The sequence below is a fragment of the Pristis pectinata genome, chromosome 1, assembly GCF_009764475.1.
Source record: "Pristis pectinata isolate sPriPec2 chromosome 1, sPriPec2.1.pri, whole genome shotgun sequence".
In the NCBI taxonomy this organism is placed as follows: Eukaryota; Metazoa; Chordata; class Chondrichthyes; order Rhinopristiformes; family Pristidae; genus Pristis; species Pristis pectinata.
In genome coordinates this window covers 101,276,558-101,296,954 of record NC_067405.1, presented here as the reverse complement: position 1 = coordinate 101,296,954, position 20,397 = coordinate 101,276,558, and the positions used below count along the sequence as shown (strand labels likewise).

The 20,397-nt window shown below is 38.0% G+C and overlaps 1 protein-coding gene across 1 annotated transcript in view; it reads left to right on the top strand.

The window, feature by feature from the left end:
* cdin1 (CDAN1 interacting nuclease 1) overlaps window positions 1-20,397 on the top strand; it is a 142,368-nt gene that overhangs the window by 93,097 nt on the left and 28,874 nt on the right. The window contains exon 10 of the mRNA XM_052018255.1: window positions 3,877-3,982. Coding sequence (XP_051874215.1) covers window positions 3,877-3,982 — 106 coding nt within the window. The remainder of the gene's footprint in view (window positions 1-3,876; window positions 3,983-20,397) is intronic.

Genomic DNA, 20,397 nt, shown 5'->3' with positions numbered 1-20,397 from the left:
CAATGCAGGGATCAGAGTCCAGATCCCATCATGACAGTCGTGGAATTTAAATTCAGTTAATTAAAATACAACTAGTCTTAGTAATGATAATCCAATGCCATCAGTTGTTCCTTAATATTACTTGACTTCTGTGACAAATGATCTTGGGAGGAAGCCGAGAAGGATCATCCACTTGGTACCTCAATATGAACATGATTGTGAATGTTTCAGCCTTTTCTTTGGCATTCACATTATGATCCTTGTCATTATTGAGCATGGAGATGTTTTTGTATTTTCTCTTTACCATTAGCTGATCATTAGTCAACATCACCGACTGTGTTTTAATATACTGCTTATCTGTCAGTTCAGGTGTCAGATTATGAAGTGTGCCTTGAGGATTAATGCTGTTTTGAAATTTTATCACCAGTAATTTTATTTTGGAGTCACCTTAACACCAGGCTGTAAACCGTTGTAGAATTATCAATCATTGTTGAATCCAATTTTCATCTTTTGCTAAGTGGAAAATGAGTACCAATTGTACCTGAAGGATGTCCTGGTTTCAAACACAACTCAATTTTTGTTTTAAAAGTTGCCTCCTGACTCCCAGTGTCTTTTCCCCTTAGTAATGACATGGTGGAATACTCTCTACCTTGCTGGATGAAAGAAGCTCCAAAGCGATATCAGAGAGGACAACACAATCTTCCTGATTTGTAGTCTATCTGTGGCTGTAGTATGTACTATCTACAAGATGGACTGCAACAGCTTGACCAGATTTCCTTGATTGTATCACAAAAACTCACAACCTCAGCTACCAAGAGGAATAAGGCCAGCAAGCCCATAATCGCACCACCCTTCCAAGTTGCAGTCATATCACCATTCCCTTCCTCTTGCCGCTCAAGATCCCAGAACACTCTACCTAACAGCTGTTTAGGCACACTTTCAAAGGCACCATTGTTCTCACTGTTTTCTCAAGAGCAGCTTGGAAACGATAATATATGCTGGTTTACCGGCAATGCCTGAAACTAATGAATAAATTAAAAGGAATTGCAAAAACCTGCAATCTGTTGCATTTAAATCAGTCCAGTACTCTGGACAGGCCATACAGGAAGAAATGGCTTGACTTTCCTGCCCCCAGAAACAGGAGTCACTAATTAACATTTAATTTGCATTACTGGCTATCACTTTTCCAAATTTGTGCTAATGCTTCGTTACTGTGGCGTATTGGGTCAGGCAGTAATTCGGGATAATGATATCTCCAAGTCCTTGCGATAAAACCTAGAGGCATTTGAATGGGAGCAGCTGCAGCTAGAGACCAGATCCAGAAGTACATTTTTAATGAACTACTGAGTGGAAAATGGTTTTTATGTGCATTTAGTATTATTTTCAACTAATTTCTACAGTAATGATCTGCAAGAAGGCACAACACTACGAGGTGAATTGTCTGGAACAGCTCGGATATGACCACCTGTGTAACCTGACTCCAGTATTTCTATGGATTTTGGATAAATGAATTTGAGAACTCATCTGATGCCAAGGAAGAGACAATTTATTTTTGCTGTAGTAAGAATGATAGGCATCTAAATCTAGCTGCAGGTCACTATAGAGGTGACTGGGTGGGGTGGGGGGGTGGTGTTGGTGTGGAATAGAGATAAAATGTGCGGCGGGGGGGGGGGGGGCGGTGATCGAAATTGTATGATAGATTGGAGGGAAGAGACCAAAAGAAGGAACTTCTAGGAAAGAACTTCTAAGCCAATGAGCGAATGCTTGAGATGGATGAACAACTAGAGAGGATAGACCATGTACTAGTTTTACTTTCTGTTTGAGCAATGTTATAGCATTTGAAATATGTAGAGGTATTCTTTGATTTATGAAAACTTGAGTTGTGAATTTTCACTGTAATGCCACTGTTCACAAAACTATTTTTCACTGTAATGAAAAGTACTCCGCTCATAGGAGTACACGATACCTAAATACCCTGTAGGTATTTTGCCCAGCTTTCTGAATTTTTACAAAATTTCTCTTAAATCATTTTCTGGGAAAGTCTCAGTTTATAAATCAAGGAATGGCTATACCCAGAATTCTATAGAAGAACAACTTCGATGATTCCACAAATTGGGGCTTCAAATGATATCAAGGTGATTCACAGCAGCATGACCAAATAAATGGTATAATTTGGCATCGACTTCCATCAGGACAGGTTGGTGCAAATAACCAAATATATGGTCAATGAGGCAGATTTTAAAAAGCATTCTAAAAGGAGAGTTGGGAGATGGAGATACGCATCTCATTTTTATCATCTGTCTCTTTAATCACTTCAACAGTAAAATTTAGATTTTGCTAATCTAAGATCCAGTGGAAGACCCAGTTGTTATGGTCTAATTGTTATGGTTTTCCTAGCAATTCTGAGGCCACAGGTTATAATGTTTTAAATCAAATTTCAACTCTATATCTCAGCTTACAATCATTAGAAAAATGAAAGCTGAGCAAGATGAAATCAAATCTAAAGTGCTGACTGTAAACAATCTTTTTGAATTAAACTACAAACATAAAATTGAAGGCTACTTGTTTAAAGTTTAGAAGACAAGTGAGATCAGAAGAAACCTTTTCCCCTCCCAGTAATACATGTCTATGTACAGAACAGAACTGCAGAGAAGGCAGTTATTGTTCTGTTAAATTAACCCTGTCCAAAAAAGGAAGTGCTAGATAACAGCTCAAAATGGGGATTGGCATTTATATCAATGTGACAAGTTTAAGCTTAGAAGTTCTGTTGTGCAGCAGTGATTATAATTTTTACTTAATTGAATTTATTAGAATTGATTGCATATTAACCATGTTGATTGCAAAGTTTTTGGCTTTGCTTTAGTGTCCTCCCCATTCCAATGCACAGACATGTGCAGAAGGAGAAATGTACTGGAAATCAGAGGTCTAGTTTGCCAGTACTGAAGGAGAACTGAATGAGGAGGCCAGGCTCTTGGAGTCTGAACCACCTAGACCTGATCCCCTTTCTGATCCCCAAGGTCCTGATGTTTCTCCACCCCCCACCCAGCCTTGAATGGCATCTTCCCTTCTCCCTCACTTCCTGGGCATCTCCATACTACAATGGGCAAAACCTGTGACCTACTTGTCTTCCTCTGCTCACTCTGCAATGTAAAACAACTGAGGAAAGATTCTATGTGTGTTGAACATTGTTTTGCACATGACATCTTAGGCTTCTAGTGCTTGTGAGGCTTTTGTATAAAATACACTTTGGTCCCGTGGGCATTGCATGTTCAACATGCCCTTCCTAGTGCAGAAGTGTTTCTAGACATTAGAATGATAATTCCTTGATACTTTGATGTTGAGTGGTTAGGCTGTGGAGGTAACTACAGATTTTAGACTTTATTAAGGATGTCTTACTTCTGTATATAACATCATGTATCAGCCTTTTTTTACACAGCAGCAGTGTGAATGCCCAGCTCATCTGTTTTAGTGATGATGACTGGGGGGTGAATAGCAGCTGAGGCTCCAAAGGTAAAGAGCTGCTGCACTTTCACTAAGTCCTAATGTTCAGATAAAGTGCAGACTATAATCTGTATGGTTCTGAATAACACATTGTTCCTTCCTAGTTTGCTTATAAGTGGTGTAAGTTTTTTAGATTTTCTTCTTGGATCCTTATTTAAGTGAACTGAAAATAAGAGATGATCAGGAGATAATACTTGTGTTTGTAGAGGCATCAGTATTGGGAGTTTTTAAAAGAGCAAAGGAATAGAGAGAACTAAGTACGGGATGTAAATTATATAAAGCAGATGGGTTACTCCAATAATTCCTGATGTTGACCTGTTCACTTTGCCTTGTAATGTTAGAATATTTAATTGAAAATTGTGGAATGCAGTATTTATTTGTTCTGTTTATTTATAGCTGTTGAAGGTCATGTGATTCATTGGATTGAAAGCAAGGCCTCGTTTGGAGAAGAATGTAGTCACCAATCTTACTTGCAGGACCAATTCTGGAGCTACTGGAACAGGTGCCCTTATCATACAACCTTTCTCTTGTACAAACAGGGCTGTTTACATGTTTTTTGAGAAACTACTTTCCTCTTAATAGTTCCGTGCTAATTATGTTTGAAGGTTCAACTCCTCATTTTATTGAAACCTCCTTTGAAGTGCAATTCAACATATTTTATAAATCCCTGGCTACAAAATTGACATCCATCATAGGAAAACTGTGTACAGTAATTATTACTGGCATCAAAGTCTTCCAATGCATCTCATGAATTCTGCTAATTCTAAGCAACTGAAATAGGGAATATTTATCCCAGTTCTACATGAACTTGCTCATACTTCTGGAAAAGTAGATAGTGGCCCATATTTTGCAGTTGTTGTGACAATGAAGCTATTGGTATTCACCATCATTATGCGTTGAAGCTGACAGCAAGTTTGAGATTTCCATGCATGCTTGGTTTAACACAGAAATCCCAAAGTTGCTGTCAGTAATTCAGTCGGTTTTACCATGCGTGTGTTGTTTAAATTAAACAGCTTGTATGTGATTCCATAGATGCAGCAACAGAATAGGAATAAAATCTGGCATCAGGCAAAGGATCGGACCAGACAATGCTTTACACTGGTAGAGGGCACAATTCGGGGTGTGAAAATAGCCAGGATAATGTATACATTAGATCCAAATATGTTGCACCTGGTGATAGCTGCAAAGTGAAATTAAGTTAACAATTGTTCTTTAATTTTGATTGTAAACAGCATCCATAACACAACTCGAGTGGAAATGTGCTGCCTTTTGTCTTGCATCCTAAATAGTCTAAATCTTGTTTATAACAGGCGTAGAGTTGTCAGAGGTTAGAGATGTGTGAATTAAGAAGGAAGCTTGGTTTCTTTCCTTTCAGCTCACTCTGTGTTTTTTGTCTGCAAACCAAATTACTTTCTTATACATTTACAATGTTTGTTAATAGCCGCCAATATTTTTTTCAACCCAAGAGCTTATTGCTCTCTAATGTTTTGCTTTCAAGTTTATTCTTTCTGGCTTCATTGTAATTGCAACCTTCTGAAAAATGGCAGATTTACTTCCAACTTTATTGATGTTGCTTTAATTTTTTTGTAAACTAGAACTGAATTGTGGCTCCTGAATGATAACTAAGATGAGCTGCAGTAAGAGTTTGGTTTATTCTTGATATGGGTAAAACGCCATCACTACAGGAAGGCCAGTTGTGGAGAAGAAATAATCCAAGAATTGAAAATTCCCATAGAATGATTGAAGAAGTGTTTTCTGTACCACCAGGAGAAGCTAAATCTAATGACAGGAGATAAAACTGTACAGTGCACAGTTTGCCTCCTCACAAATTACTGTATTTTGTTGAGTGTAAATGTTGGAGGAGGATAATTTTTAAAATGCAGATAGGTGACCACTCATAACAAATTAGTTGACCATAATGAACACAAACTTGATAAAACGCTGAAAAAGAAAGCAATCAAATTCTTGATTCACGGGAAGAGGAAGGATACAGGCAGCATGGCATTGTGAGAGAAAATGGTCTTGGGTGATCTTAAGTATGACCTTGGATGATAAAATGAGCCAGATGTTTTTTTTCATCCCTGCTTTTTTATGGCCTTGATCTGGTTCTTCATTTAAGTGTCTGTAACATGTGGCCATGAAGAATAGAATGCTGCTATGTTATGGGATATGAAAGAAAGAGTAAAGCACTGTGACTTCTAACACTAAGGATGATGAAAGTTGTTACCAGATGACAAACTATTCCACGTCTTCAACAATTAACTCAATAAATAAAATCTTTTTCTTTAACATTTCACTGTTTTCTTCATGTAATATTTGCAAGTTCATAATTTTTGGTGTTCCTGGTGTTTTTTTAGGAAAATAGATGTAATGGTTTAAGTTTACACAACCTTGTTTTTTGCCCAGAGCTGCATGACTAATTTAACTTTGGGATAATTCTGGGATAGGTACTGACTTACTTGATAATTTTTCTTTGTATTTCTTGTGATATTCTTCTTCTTCATTCCCTCTCCAACGTAAGTATTTTTCCTGCAGTGCTCAAATCCTTCACTACATCTTCCAGATTTTTGGCCTGATGGAAACAATTATTCCATATTGGAATAATCAATTAATAACATTTCATTATATCATAAAGTGTAAGTTGAGCTTTATAATTTGCCAAAAAAATTATGTAAAGCTTCCTTGCAAAGTTTGCTGAGAAGTCAGTGTTTCAGTACTTGAAAGACAATACAGAATATTTACTATCAGAAACATCCTGAAGTAATAAGAATATATTTTTATTCTGATAACTTTAACAAATGTTAAATGATTTATGTTTCCACCATCTTGTAATTATTTGACCAGATTTTTTTTTTGATATGGAAGGAGCTTGATCTTAAATGATTATGGTCCCAAAGCATCAAACTACAGGATGGTATCTCCTAATATTTGTTGTCAGTATGTTATATTGCAACAAATGGAACTGATTATTTTTATTGAGCAGTATATAATTTTGCTCAGAAGTAACAATCTCTGTGCCAACACAACCGCACTGTAATCCCCCTATATGAAACTCCAACATTCTTGTGTTAGTCCCTCGAATAAAATTTCTTTTCTCTTCTTCCACTGCACCCACTAAATTTTCTTTTTGGTTATGTAAGAATTGCACTCTCAGTTTGTGGTTTGGTAAAGTATGTGGCATGTTACAAAGTACTGCAGGGATACTGGTTCTTGAATGGCAATACAATTTCAAATATTAAGAACACCAATTTATTTATGTGTTGAAATCTGTTTCAATTTACTGCAGCTCTGTTTGAGGAAAATGTTTTTTTAAGTTCACTCTGAAGGCACATACCAAGCCTAAATGATTTGGATCTTATCATCAACCTTAAAGTAAGAACACTTACTTTAAAGTAAGCTGCCTTTAGATTTAATGATCCATGTGACATGGACTTAAGACCTCTGTTGCTAGGATGTCAGTTCAAGGCAACAGAATTTTAGAAACTTGCAGCACAGGAGTCTATTCTGCCCATCATACCAATGTCAGCTAATCCACTTCTAACTTTTGCCCAGAGCTCTGCAGGTTTTAACTTTTCAAGTGTACATCCAGGTATTTTACTGCCTGCATCACCCCTTTTAAAGCAGTAAGTTGTAGGTCACACCATTTGTTGAATGATGTTTTTTCAACTCCCTTCAGATTCTTTTACCAAATAAACCAAAAGTATGCCTCCTAATTAATGACGTCTCTGCTAAGGGAAATGGCTCTATTATTTACCTTGTCTAGTGCTCTTATTACACTTCAATTAACTCTTACTTCAGCCTACTTCATTCCAAAGAAAACAACTTCAGCCCAGATGAGAGAGACCAGCAACTGCAGAAGTTGAAATCTGAATCAAAAAATAAACTGCTGGAAGAACCGGAAACGTCAACCATCTCTTTGCCTCCATAGATGCTGCTTGATGTGCTGACTTCTTCCAGTCATTTATTTTTTGATCAGCCTAGATGATATCCCTCATAAGTATAATCCTCCAGGCCTGGCAACATCCTTGGTAACTCTTCTTGGCACCCTCTATAATGCCATAGCATTCTTCCTGTATTTGCAGACTGGGACTCCACACAGGACTTAACTGTGGCCTAGCTAATGTTTTACGCAATTCTAGCATGACCTCCCTGCTTTTGTGTTCTATGCCTTGTCCAATACAGGCAGTTAGCTCACATGCCATGTTTACCACCTTATCTTCTTGTCCTGCTGTCTTCAGGGATTGGTGGATATGCATTCTGAGACTATTCTGTGCTTGTCTAAGCAGTTCGGTGTTAGCCTCCTGTAGTCTAGAACTTCCTTGCATTCTTTCATTATCCTAGTTTCTACTCCTTTTGCCAAAGGCAGGAGCTTCTGTGGAAGTTGTTTAATAAAATACATGGAGTTTAAATAATCAAATGCACACCAGAAAATGTAAAACTTGGTAACAAATCTCTTGGGATTTGTCAATAAGACTTGTCAATTGATATTGTGGTGATTTTTTTTCTCTCTGTAACTGGAGTATAATTTAGAAGATAGTAACTCTCCATACACCCATCCAGGTACAAGCATGATTCAAATGGCAGTAATTGATTTGATCAGTTTAGGTAATATCACCTGTTGGCATGAGGTTGGAGTTTGAAGTGGGGTGTTTTATCTACCCTACAGTTGAATTTAGTTTTTGACTCACATTGGCTCAATGTAAATACTGAGTGAAAGTACAACCTGTATATAGATGTTCTGTTACAGTCACATGGTTAAATAGTCTTATTATGCCAAATGCAATCCTGGTGATCATTCATTTCAGTGGATTAATAGAAAATAATGTGATTGATTTTTAGCATCAAACAATATTTATCACAATGGAGAATTCTCCAGATAGCAAAGCAGGAAATAAAAAGAACGACTTTTAGGCAATTTCTTAAAGCATAAGGTATATTGAGATGTGGGGGGATGGAGAACACAACCGAGGAGAAGCTGCAGTATAAACTATTATTATTATATTCATTATATTTTGAGGGAAGTTACAATCCATTTTCATAGCTTATTTTTTAGGGCCAGAGAGATCACCAAGCAGTCATTATGATTTGGTCCACAATTAAAATAAACTTCATTATTTATTCTGCAACAAAGCAGGCCATATTCAAAGTATTTTGCAGCAAGCAGAGTTTGTAGATACTGGAGGATTTCTGTCAATTTATTGACTTCTCAAGATTATGTTGGAGAAGATTGGCAATGCAGCCTCAAGAAAGAGAAATAATGACACAGGAGGAGGCCTTTTGACCCATCAAATCAATGCCAGCTCCCAGGGGAGCAATTCCATTAGATCCCCCTCTCCTCATTTCCCTGTACCCCTGCAACTTATTCTTTCTCACACAGGTCCATACCTCCCCTTGGACCCTTTTTTGCTATTAATCTGCAGTAAAGGGCAAGTTACAGTGCCCATTTAACCTATCACCATGACTTTGGGATGTGGGTGGAAACCGGTACACCAGGAAGAAACCTGCACAGTCACAGAAAGAATGTGTATACTCCACATAGACAGCACCCAAGGTCAGGATAAAACCAGGCCCTGGAGCAGTGAGGCAGCAGCACTAATTGCTCCACCCATATGAAGCTCCAGGAAGGGTGTCTGCCTTTTGCTATATATGTGTACTCCAGCAACTGATGTCCACAGTTCATTGTAATGATACTGAATGCTGACTATCTTGCTGTCATTAGAACTGCAAAATTCAGGTCAGTTTTGTTTCACTTTTTTTTGCTTTACATTTTAACCTTGTCTTTCAAAGGACTGAATCTTGACTGCTTGTTAAAAAAAAATCTTTAACGTTAATATGGTTCTAGGGTTATTTAAGCACAGAAATTAAAATGTTATGTATCTCAGAAACAAAGTAAATGAAAGGATAAATTTATTGCACAATTAAGAGCACCAAGCTGCAAAATTTCTCTTCTGCAAATGCGAGAAACAGGCACCCCTAAAGTCAGTACGCGTTGTCTGCAAAAAGTTCTGTGGTTGGAAATGTGCCACTGGAGCCAACTGAATTAAGACAACTTCTGATATTTTAGGTTGGCAAAGTTTAAAATATGCTGAAAGAGAAATTTGTGGAATATGACATACCTGTATAAACATAGTAATGTTATGGAAAGTTAGAGTTGTAGTATTTTACATTTGTGCTTTGGCAAATACACTGGGGAAACCTTAGAAGTTGAGAGTGTCAAGCAGTTTGGAAAACTGTTCATGCATACCTAGCCTCTGTTGGCTTTATCGGGACTCTGTACATGAAGAAATGAAAGGTCATTCTTCTTCCTGTAGTGCAGATGGTTTGTTGACATATTTTGACACACTGGTGTAGTGCTGGCAGGGTCTGACCTTAGAATAGCACCAAGGGGCTGTAGGTCAGTCCAAGGCTACATTATTGGCAGCCAGGGTGAGGAAACCAATCGCAGTACTATTAATTTTCAATCGGAATTGGCGAATGGATGATAAATGTTCAGTCAGCACGAGAAGTTGTGTGGACACACACTTCAAGGATGCTTTTTCTTAAGAATGTTTCTGTCACCTCCAATCACGCAGCAGGAAATAGTGATAAACGTTTCTAGGCCAAGAGGTTATTCCCATTATTTGTCATTAGAGTATTAATTTTTGTTTGAACCGTTCCTCCAGTTCTTGAATCAAAGTATGGGAAGAAAGACAGATTTTAAATTCTCATCTAACGAAGTCAGATACAGATTTTTGTTTTATTTCCTTTTCTGTAGTCTGTTGGGTGGACTTGAAGTTCAGTTCAAGGACTGTGTATTGTATTGCTGTGAACTAAAGGGGTGACAGGTATCAAGAGTTTGTAAAAATAATAAATAAATTTATGAGACATTTGAAATTGAATGTGTTAGTTTATATGGCTGAATCATAAAATAATAAGGATGGAATACCTCACATCATCCTTTGTTAGATACCAAACTGAAATAATGAAAAATATTGGTCTGTTACTTGCAGTTAGGTTAAAGAAATGATTAATTAAATTATGTGGAATGCTCAATCCTCTGAGCAAAGCATGTATTTCAAGTTTTATTATTTTATCTCTTGCCTGTTTAGATGTAGGGGAAATTTTGTTGTTACATTTATAATTTCTTTTTAATATGAAGTCTAAGCTATTGTGCTTACTTAACTGGACTGATAATGTTTGTGTCCACAAAGGTGTGATGTTTATTCTCTCTGATGTTAAATTGAGGCTGCTTATTACAGTGGCAATTTGATCTATTTCGTTTTGCTTTATTTTCCCACTCTGTTAGTATTTGGCTATAGTCTCACTGTTTGAATGTAGTCCCGTTAGTTGAAACTGTCACATGGTACACAGAACGCCTTCAGCCTCTATAAGCATTACTGCAAGGCTTCAGCTCCAATTTTCATGTTATTTTTCATTCAGATTAGACAAGCGTCTGAGTTTCTGTACAATATGAGCTGACAGCATAGATCCTGTTGAGTTTGCCAAAGGCCTGGTCACAGACACTCTGCTATGTCAAAGAATGTCAACCTCCAAACCTTACAATTCAGACCTATATGTAATTTTTAATTGACATTTACATCTGACATTTTGAATGCATTCTTCATTGTTGAAATCACATTCCTACAGGAACAGTTAAAGACTGTTCCTTGGGGCTTGCTATACTGCATCACTTCATTTAGACATGATGTCAGGTTAACTTCTGGAAGTAAAAGATGACATAATCCTTTTCTCTTGATTGGATAGATTATTTCCTCTAATATTTAGAAGCCTTAGGATGAAATGTGCAAAAATATTCTGAGAACAAGGAGGTAGAAATTTGTGCACCTGTCAGATGCTAAACCAACATATAATGGCTTTTGCATGTGGTACTTAACTTACAAAATTCAGTTCCTTTGATTATGGGTAGAGTATAATGCATGTCCACTTTTATCACTCAGTTAGTACACAGACCTAAGGAAGATTCTTTTCCTCATGATGTTTGCAAATTATCAAGCATTTATCTCGAGCCAGTCAACACTTAAAGACACCAAATGACTCATGAGTCTATTTTCTCTTTTTCCAGCCCAGCTCTGAATGATGGCCACCTGAACAAAGTTTATCATGTTAGAGTAGTTTATTTTGCTTAAGTTACCAATATACTGTATTTTAAATCTCCCTTTTCTCTCCAAACAATAACCCTCTCAAATCCAAACCCATTTTCCCCATAACTCCATGTTTGAACCCATTCACTTGGATTTTCTCTCTTGCAACAGCACTACAGCAGCCCCTTGCAGAGGGTTGTGGACGCTCAGTTGTTGAGTATATTGAAGGTGAGATTACAGATTTTTGGACAGCAGGGGTGGTGGGGATTGAGCAGCATGGTGAATAAGGCACAGGACAGGCTATGATATTAAATGGCAGTGTAGGCTTGTGCTCATACTTTTAAATCTATAATTCTGTTCTCTGAGTCTTGCATCCTATGTGACTGAACATGTCACCTCTCTGTCATCAACCTTCTCGATCTCTCTACAGTTTTTGATAGGATTAACCACACAATGCTCGTCCAATTGTTTTCACTGCCGCCTGTCTGGCCTTGGCTAGAGAGTCAACTACTAAGGCTTCCCATTCAGCTCCTGCAACACTAGATTCCCTCCTGCATCTGTCTTTATCCCATCCTTTTTCTCACACAGAGGATGGTGGGTATATGGAACGAACTGCCAGAGGAAGTTGTATCGGCGGATATGATTACAACGTTAACAAAACATTTCGACAGATTCATGGATAGGAAATGTTTAGAGGGATATGGGCCAAATGCAGGCAAATGGGACTAGCTCAGAAAGCTACCTAGGTCGGCATGGATGAGTTGTGCTGAGGGACCTGTTTCCATTCTGTTACAACATCAAACCCAACTTCAGGTTCTGTCCTGATGGAGGGTCTCAGCCCGAAATGTCGACTGTTCACTTCCCTCCATAGATGCTGCCTGACCTGCTGAGTTCCTCTAGCATTTTGTGTGTGTTGCTTCAGGTTTTGCGTGTGTACATGATGACAACCAACTGTAGCTCATCGCCACCTATGTCCATTCCACCATTACCTCTGATTTGATGCACTGCTTATCCAGTATTTAAAATTAGATGACAGAAATTTCCTCCTATATACTAGGATGAAGGACCCAATTATCTTATGCCCACCCCACCACAAATTTTGTAAAAAAAAAATTAGTAATGCTTAACACTTATCGGGAATGTATTCACTGTTATTTTTGAAATATTTATTATTTATATAATACTGTTGCACCTCAACATGGGAAGCATACAATGCAATTGTTTCTAACATTAGACTGTAATGTTTTATTTTGTGTCCATAAGAAAAAAAATGTTCACATACACATACAAATTACAGTTTCGTGTGCCAGGAAGTTCTATCCACATTACAAAATAATTTTCGTTCTTTTATCCATGATCAAGATATAAAACACAATAGGAAATTGACAGTTACCTTGTATTGTAGTGTATAAAAAGACACAGAAAGCACTGTGTGGGGGACATATTTTACCAGTCTTTTTCTGTATCTCAATCATGTAAAGAAATGTGAAGATACACTTCTGCCATCTGCAAACCAAAATACTAAGCTGGAGAATCATATGAAAGCATACATTTGATTTACAGAAGGACCATTATATATGTTCTCCTTTTTTGTACTGACAAAATTTGTCACCTTCCAAATCTGTGCAGAATGAAGTGAGTTGGTTGTGTTTTTAATTATTGGTTATTAAATTAGAATTGTTGATGATGTTTTCTCAGTTTAAAAAGTACTTCATTTTCTTAATGCTACAAACACTGTTTCTTCCAACATTCATCATTGAAAATATAGTTTAGCAATATGGTAACCTCATAATAAAAAGAAATCGGTGGAGTGATGGGTAATGAAGCTTTGCGTGTGAAGACAGCACAAAAATACTGTCGGGCCCATTGCATGAATATTACGGCAAGGGAATCAGTGAACTTTCTCAGCCATCAATCTTCTTTGTTTCCTTTTTCACATACAAATATTTTGATAGATGTTCTGCTAATTGAGTTATCTATCTTTGTAACTATCAGAGTTGCATAAAAATTGTCCTCACATGCAACTGAATTTTAAGTGTATTAATAGACATCCCATGGATTTTCATGAGAGATAATCACCTTGTTTCCTTTATTGCTATTGTATTTTTCCCATACTATCAGACAGAGTTCTTTTTTAATGTGTCCAGTGACTATTCAATTAGCTTCCTTGGCCTGAGATTACTACCATCATCATCTATCATTACCCTTTGATTTTGCCTTGAAAATATCTTCCTTTGTTTTAGGTATTAAATATGCTTTTTTCCGAGAATGAATGTTTCAGATCCTGGTATTTACATCTCAATTGTCAAATTATTACTGCACAACTCCTTTGATATGTTGCATTCTTATTCAAATAAAGAACCTGTGAATTCCTCATGGGTTGCACGTCAAAAGATGTCAAGAAAAAGAGATCTGAGGACTGATGCTATGGGGAGATGTTTCCTACGCAACAATTTTTTTGAATATGTGACTTCCGTGATAAAGAGGTTATCAGTTGCAGAAGTGTCTATGCTGACCTTCCTCTGTCTGTTGTCTGAGTGTCTGCTCAGTTTTCATTACTAAGTTTTGATGTTTAGTTAGACCTTATCAAAACTAATGCTTTCTGAAGTACTATACTTACAGTATTCACATGACCAAGATCAGGATCATATTGAATATTATGAAGACTGGCTTGGGTTATGTACTGCAAGCAGTAAATTTGCTGAATGATTTTGAAGGCTGTTGTTGGATATTTAGAGGTGAGAGGGATTTGCCAGCACTGTTGCGTTTATATCTGTTTAGAGCCATTTGAGAATATGAAGTTCTAACCACCTTGAAACAGTCAGTTGCTGTCCAGAGTTAATCAGCTGCAGAATTTGTAAACTGCACATGTGTCAGAGTTGAAAATGTTAGCAGTCAAATAGAAGCTTGAAAAGGTTATATCTGATAAAAGCCGTCAGCAGTTGACTGAAGTGATTTATGGGAATGTAATGGCACAAAATGCCTCATTTATCACTCATGTGTGGGTAGGTTAAGGTTTCTAATGTCGTATGTTATAATCATTGACCACTTGGAATTGTCAAAATGGTTCAGCATTGACCTTCTTACTTCTCACTTCAAATTGTTCTTGTTTGTTAATGTAATTTTCACAGAGATTACATTACTCTGGCAATTTTTGTATGGTTTCATTTGAAGTCATTCACACTAAAAAGTTTTAAACAGGCCATCACTGAATTCAAAGCATCATTGACTATAGTTATTGAAATTGTAAATGAATTCTAAATGTTTTGATTTAATTTAATGCCATTAACTACAACCTACTATATGTATCTTATTCATAAGAAATTATTCCTACAATGTTTACCTCACTATTTTCATCTACTTGAGAGAATTAGTGTTTTCCAAATATTTCAAGCATTTATAACTGAGATTTACTAGCGGTGTTGTACTGCTTGGAGAAAATGGGCTTAATTGCATTGGCTGTAGTCACTAGCATTCAGCCATTCAAACTGCATGCATTGTGATACATGGAAGTTTGAGACTTATTGACATATTCAGAATACCTGGCGCAGTATCTGAAACTCCATTGATTTCTAGGGTACAGACACTAAGTTACTTCTTAAAATTATTTTTCTTTAGCTTAATATGTTTTTTAATATAAAATAATATAATATATAAAAAAAGAAAATCTTAATATAAAAAGAATCTCTGGACATTAAAAGCATTTAAAAACTCTTAAAGTGGCTTGCAGATTTCACAGCTGGTAAAACTCTGCACCCCTCCTCTCCTCTCTCCACCCACCTTCCTAACTGTCCCTGCCCCACCCCGCCCCAAGATTGATGGCTGTTGAGACTCTTTGGGGTAGGGCTTTCTCTCTTTACCACAGATAGACCAATCATCATCCAGTTCACAGCCACTGGACCCAAAGGTGTGAAGGGCTGGTGAGAAGGACCCTCAACCTTAAGCCCTGGTAAGTGAGAGGATGTGAGGATCTCAGCTGGCAGTCTGGGTGACTGGCGTGGTTCTGCACATTCTGGCCTGTTTAGAATAAGAATTCATATTGGATATATTAAAATATGTTGATTTTTCATTAAAATCAGTGGTAGCTAGTTAATAAAGAAGAAATTTAAAAACACTGCGGCAAAATTGATGTCAATAAAATGTGCCTTTGTATTAAGAAAAGTTCGTTGCATAATCTGATCCAAAAATATTTACAAAGAAATACTCAGCACCTGAGTATTTTAATCAATGCATTAGGTATTATTATAAAATTAGGTTTTTCCATTTAATTCCTTGTGACAGTGCACAACACAAGTTGATACCATTTATCAAAAATGTGAATATGATATTAAATATGTGTAAAAATTGGCTTCTGGACAATAGAAAAGTATGACCAGGGATGGCTTTCTAATTTAAAAACTGTTTGTGTATGTGTACTTTCTGAACATAGTAATTTTTTTAAACCCATAATTGTTGAGGTTACTACCATAGCCCATACCTGTACATACCATACCCATACCTAACTCGTGTGGTGAGAATGAATTAGTATGATTTCCAACCTCAAATAGTTCAAACACACCACAAAATCTGCACAGATTATTGACATTTCTTTTGTGTGATATTTCCAATAGCAAAAATACATATTGGAATAACCTGCTATAAAACTATTTATGTTTATGAAGTACCTAAAAAGTTTTTTTTTACTTACAGAGTATAAAAAGAACTTAATCTTAAACAAAATGCCTGCAAATAGAAGAAGTAAGTTTTAATGTCATCTTTTCAAGGGAAGAGTTCCCTCTTCAAGGGAAACATCTTTTCAGTATCCAAATATCAGATAAGTCAAGAAAATCTTGTAATTTGGTATGTTATATGAACTTATAGAACTGAAATATGGACATAGGTGACATTAAAATCATTGAGAATTACATCAGTTGATATACATGAGGCCGATTGAAAATGGATTATTTGTAAATAGAAAGCAGAGTGGAAATTTCCCTGCTGCTGTTTCAGCAAACTCAAAATAATTTTTATTTAATGCATAAATGGCTCTGCAGTGATCAAAAAATTAATGTTGATTCTTATTGTGTAACATGTTAATCACACAAATTTTTCCTACCTTAGCCTAAATAGAATACTCTTTTTAACTGGAGCTTCTCCTTTCCCTTAACTAATTGAATCTAGCCACAATCAAAAAAAAAATTTCATCCCATCATCTCACTGCATCTCACCATCCAATGTATGTTGTCACACCTCCAAACAATCTTACATTATCATATCAAAATATTACCTGCATAGTTGACTCCACTTCAGATACTGCACACCAACTAGCCCTTCCCACCCCTTTCTGCCTTTCACAGGGACCGCTCTCTCCACGACTCCCTTGTTCACTCCCACCTCCCCCCCCACCCATCCCGCTCCCACCCCGGGAACTTTCCACTGCCCCTACCATAGGTGCAACACCTGTCCTTACACCACCTCCTTCCAGGGACCCAAACAGTCCTTTCAGGTGAGACAGAGATTCACCTGCACCTCCCCTAATGTCATTTACTGCATTTGGTGCTCCAAGTCTGGCCTCCTCTACATTGGTGAGACCAAACGCAGACTAGGTGACCTTTTCGCAGAACACCTGCACTCTGTTCGTAACCATGACCTGCATCTCCCCGTTGCCAGTCACTTCAACTCCCCCTCCCACACTATCACTGATATGACAGTTCTCGGCCTTCTCCACTGCCAGGAGAATCCCAAGCGCAAACTGGAGGAACAGCACCTCATTTTCCATCTTGGAACCTTGCAACCTAACAGCATGAACATTGAATTCTCCCACTTTAGGTAATCCCCACACCCCTTCCTCACTAACCCACCCCTCCCCCCATGCTTCTTCTTCCCTTTCCTAGCCCCTTTTTTCCCCTCTCTCTTCTTAACTTTGATCCATCCCCCGGTGGATCTGCTCTCCCCTCCTCCCCCTGCACCTGCCTATCACTATCTCTTACCTGCATCTACCTATCACCTCCCTCTGCCCACCTCAACTCTCCTCTTTTGTCCACCTATCATTGCTCTGCTTTTCCCTCCTATATATTGGACCTCCCCTTTTCCTATCTTCACTTCTGAGGAAGGGTCCTGACCCGAAATGTTGTCTGCCTGCTTTTCTCCACGGATGCTGCCTGGCCTGTTGAGTTCCTCCAGCATCATAATGTTTTTCATCTAGATTCCCGTGTCTGCAGTCCTTTGTTTCTCTAACATAATGTATCTTTCGTGGTAGACTATTCTTATTTCCATATCCAATTTATTTGCATATCATTCCTTCCAGAAAATTAGGGAAGCTTACCTAAATTAAACCACATTCCATTTCCTTACTCTCAAATTCTTCTGTTGATACCTTTCAAATCTATATCTATCTTGTTTACATCTCCATAACTGAATCTCCCCATTAGTTTTCTTTGTCTGCCAATGGCACTAAAATAGCACTAAGCAAATTAATGCATTATCCCTCCCGCCTCTCTGCATGATTTGTCATATCATTCTTTATCAGTGCACTTCAATGCTGTACAGTTCAATGTGATTACTGTTCTTGGTTGCACCCTTGCCAAGCCAATTATAACCAGAGCACTTCCAAAAATACCTTCTGTTCCTGCTTCTCCACTGCTCCTCCTCAGGTGGAGTGCCTCAGGTATGTTTCCTTGGGCTTCTCCTTAACCTCATCTAAATCCTTTATTTGAACAATATCATCCTGGGCATGGGATCAGCTTCATTATGTGTGGTGAATAAGGTTTAGTTATGTCTCCTCATAATCCTCATGACCCATTGTTGTTTTTTCTTTTGTTTTCTGACTGATTGTCTGATGGCCAATCATGGATAAGTGGCAATTTATTGCAATTAATCTCTGGGACGGCTGAAGTCATTAATTTTAGCCACATCCACAAAACACTGTGCATCACCTCAGATTCCTTTGCTCTCCTTGACATTGTCTTAGATTAGAACATAGACCAGTACAGTGCAGGAACAGGCCCTTCGGCCCATGATGTCTGTGCTGACCAGACCAATTTAAACGACTCTCATCTGCCTGCACATGATCTATATCCCTCCATTTTCTGTCTGTTGATGTGCCTGTCTAAATGCCTCTTAAATGTTACTATCATATCTGCTTCCACCACTTCCCCTGGCAGTGTGTTCCAGACATGTATCACTCTGTGTGAAAACAAAACTTGCCTCGTAAATCTCCTTTAAAAATTTCCCCCTCTCACTTTAAAACCTGTGCCCTCTAGTATTTGACATTTCCACCCTTGGAAAAAGACTCTGACTGTCCAGCCTATCTATGCATCTCATAATTTTATATACTTGTATCAGATTGCCCCTCAGCTTCCATTGCTCCAGAGGAAACAATCCACGTTTGTCCAACCACTCCTTAGAGCTCATACTCTCTATTCAATGCAATGTCCTGGTGAACCTCTTCTTCACTCTCTCCAAAGCCTCCACACCCTTCCTGTAATGCAGTGGCCAGAACTGCACACAATACTTGAAATATGGCCTAATCATAGCTTTATATAGCTGCGGAGCAAACTTGATGGGCCGAATGGCCTACTTCTGCTCCTTTGTCTTGTGATCAAAAGTGACAGGGCATACAGAAGCAAAAATGACTTCCCTACTTTTATGCTCAACACCCCAACCAGTGAAGACAAGCATGCCATATACCTTGTTTATCACCTGATCTACTTGTGTCGCCACCTTCAAGGAGCTATGGACTTGCACCCCAAGATCCCTTAGTACATCAATGCTCTTAAGGATCCTTCCATTTACCATCCCCTACTTTCCTCTTACATTTGACCTCCCAAAGTGCAATACCTCACACTTGTCCAGATTAAACTTCACCTTCCATTTCTTTGTCCACATTCCTGCTGAATCATTTGATGACCTCTCTCACTATCCACAATTCCACCAGTTGATCCAGTCTCTTTCAATCTTGGCATCATTTATCTCCAAGCTGAACTTCCATTCCCAAATAATCTCCATCACCTGCTTCTGCTCCCAGCCCACTGCAACTCCTCCCATCCCTGTCCCCGCCCCCCCCCACTTCATCCCTTCTGCTGCTGAAGTGCTCATTCATGCCTTTTCCATCTCCAACTGTTTACAGTGCAATTTTCTAATAGCTGACATCCCATTCTCCTTTCTCTGTGAATATCAACTCATCCAAAATTCTGCACCCACAGGCCATCCAAATAGTGAACAAGATGTTTAGTGTATACTGAACCATTTATATTTGAGTGTAAATTCTATCACATTGGAATAGCATTAAATTGCACATATAACGTTCTTGAAAATTTGACACTTAGCACCATCTTTTCCCAAACTGACCTCAACCAAGACTTGGATGAGGAATGAAGATCAGGCAATAAGAATTTGGTATTAACCTATGTTGTCAGAATGAGCTGTTCAGACTGCTGGTGACTTGAAGAAACATTACATATTGTGGAAAGATTCTATTTGGAAAATCCCACTTAAGACAGGTTTTGGATGATGCAAAATCAGCATTGATATTGCAGATGCAGAGAAGTGATTGTTCAAATTGCTGCAGTGTCAAGGCTTGCCATGAACACAAGGCATCTAACAGTAAATACTTTACCTTCCATCCTCAAATGAAAGGATATTTCTGATCCAGTCATTGAATGCTGCCTTTACCCTGCAGCAGTCCTTTTTCTTCCGAGCAGAACAAGAGGTTAGAGGCTGACAGTTTAAGGACAAGGGGTATCCCTTAACAGCTTAAGAGACGAGGGAAATAGAGTCAAAGAGTTACACAGCATGAAATCGGGCCCTTTGGCCCAACTCGTCCATGCCTTCCTGAGCTAGTCCCATTTGCCTGCAT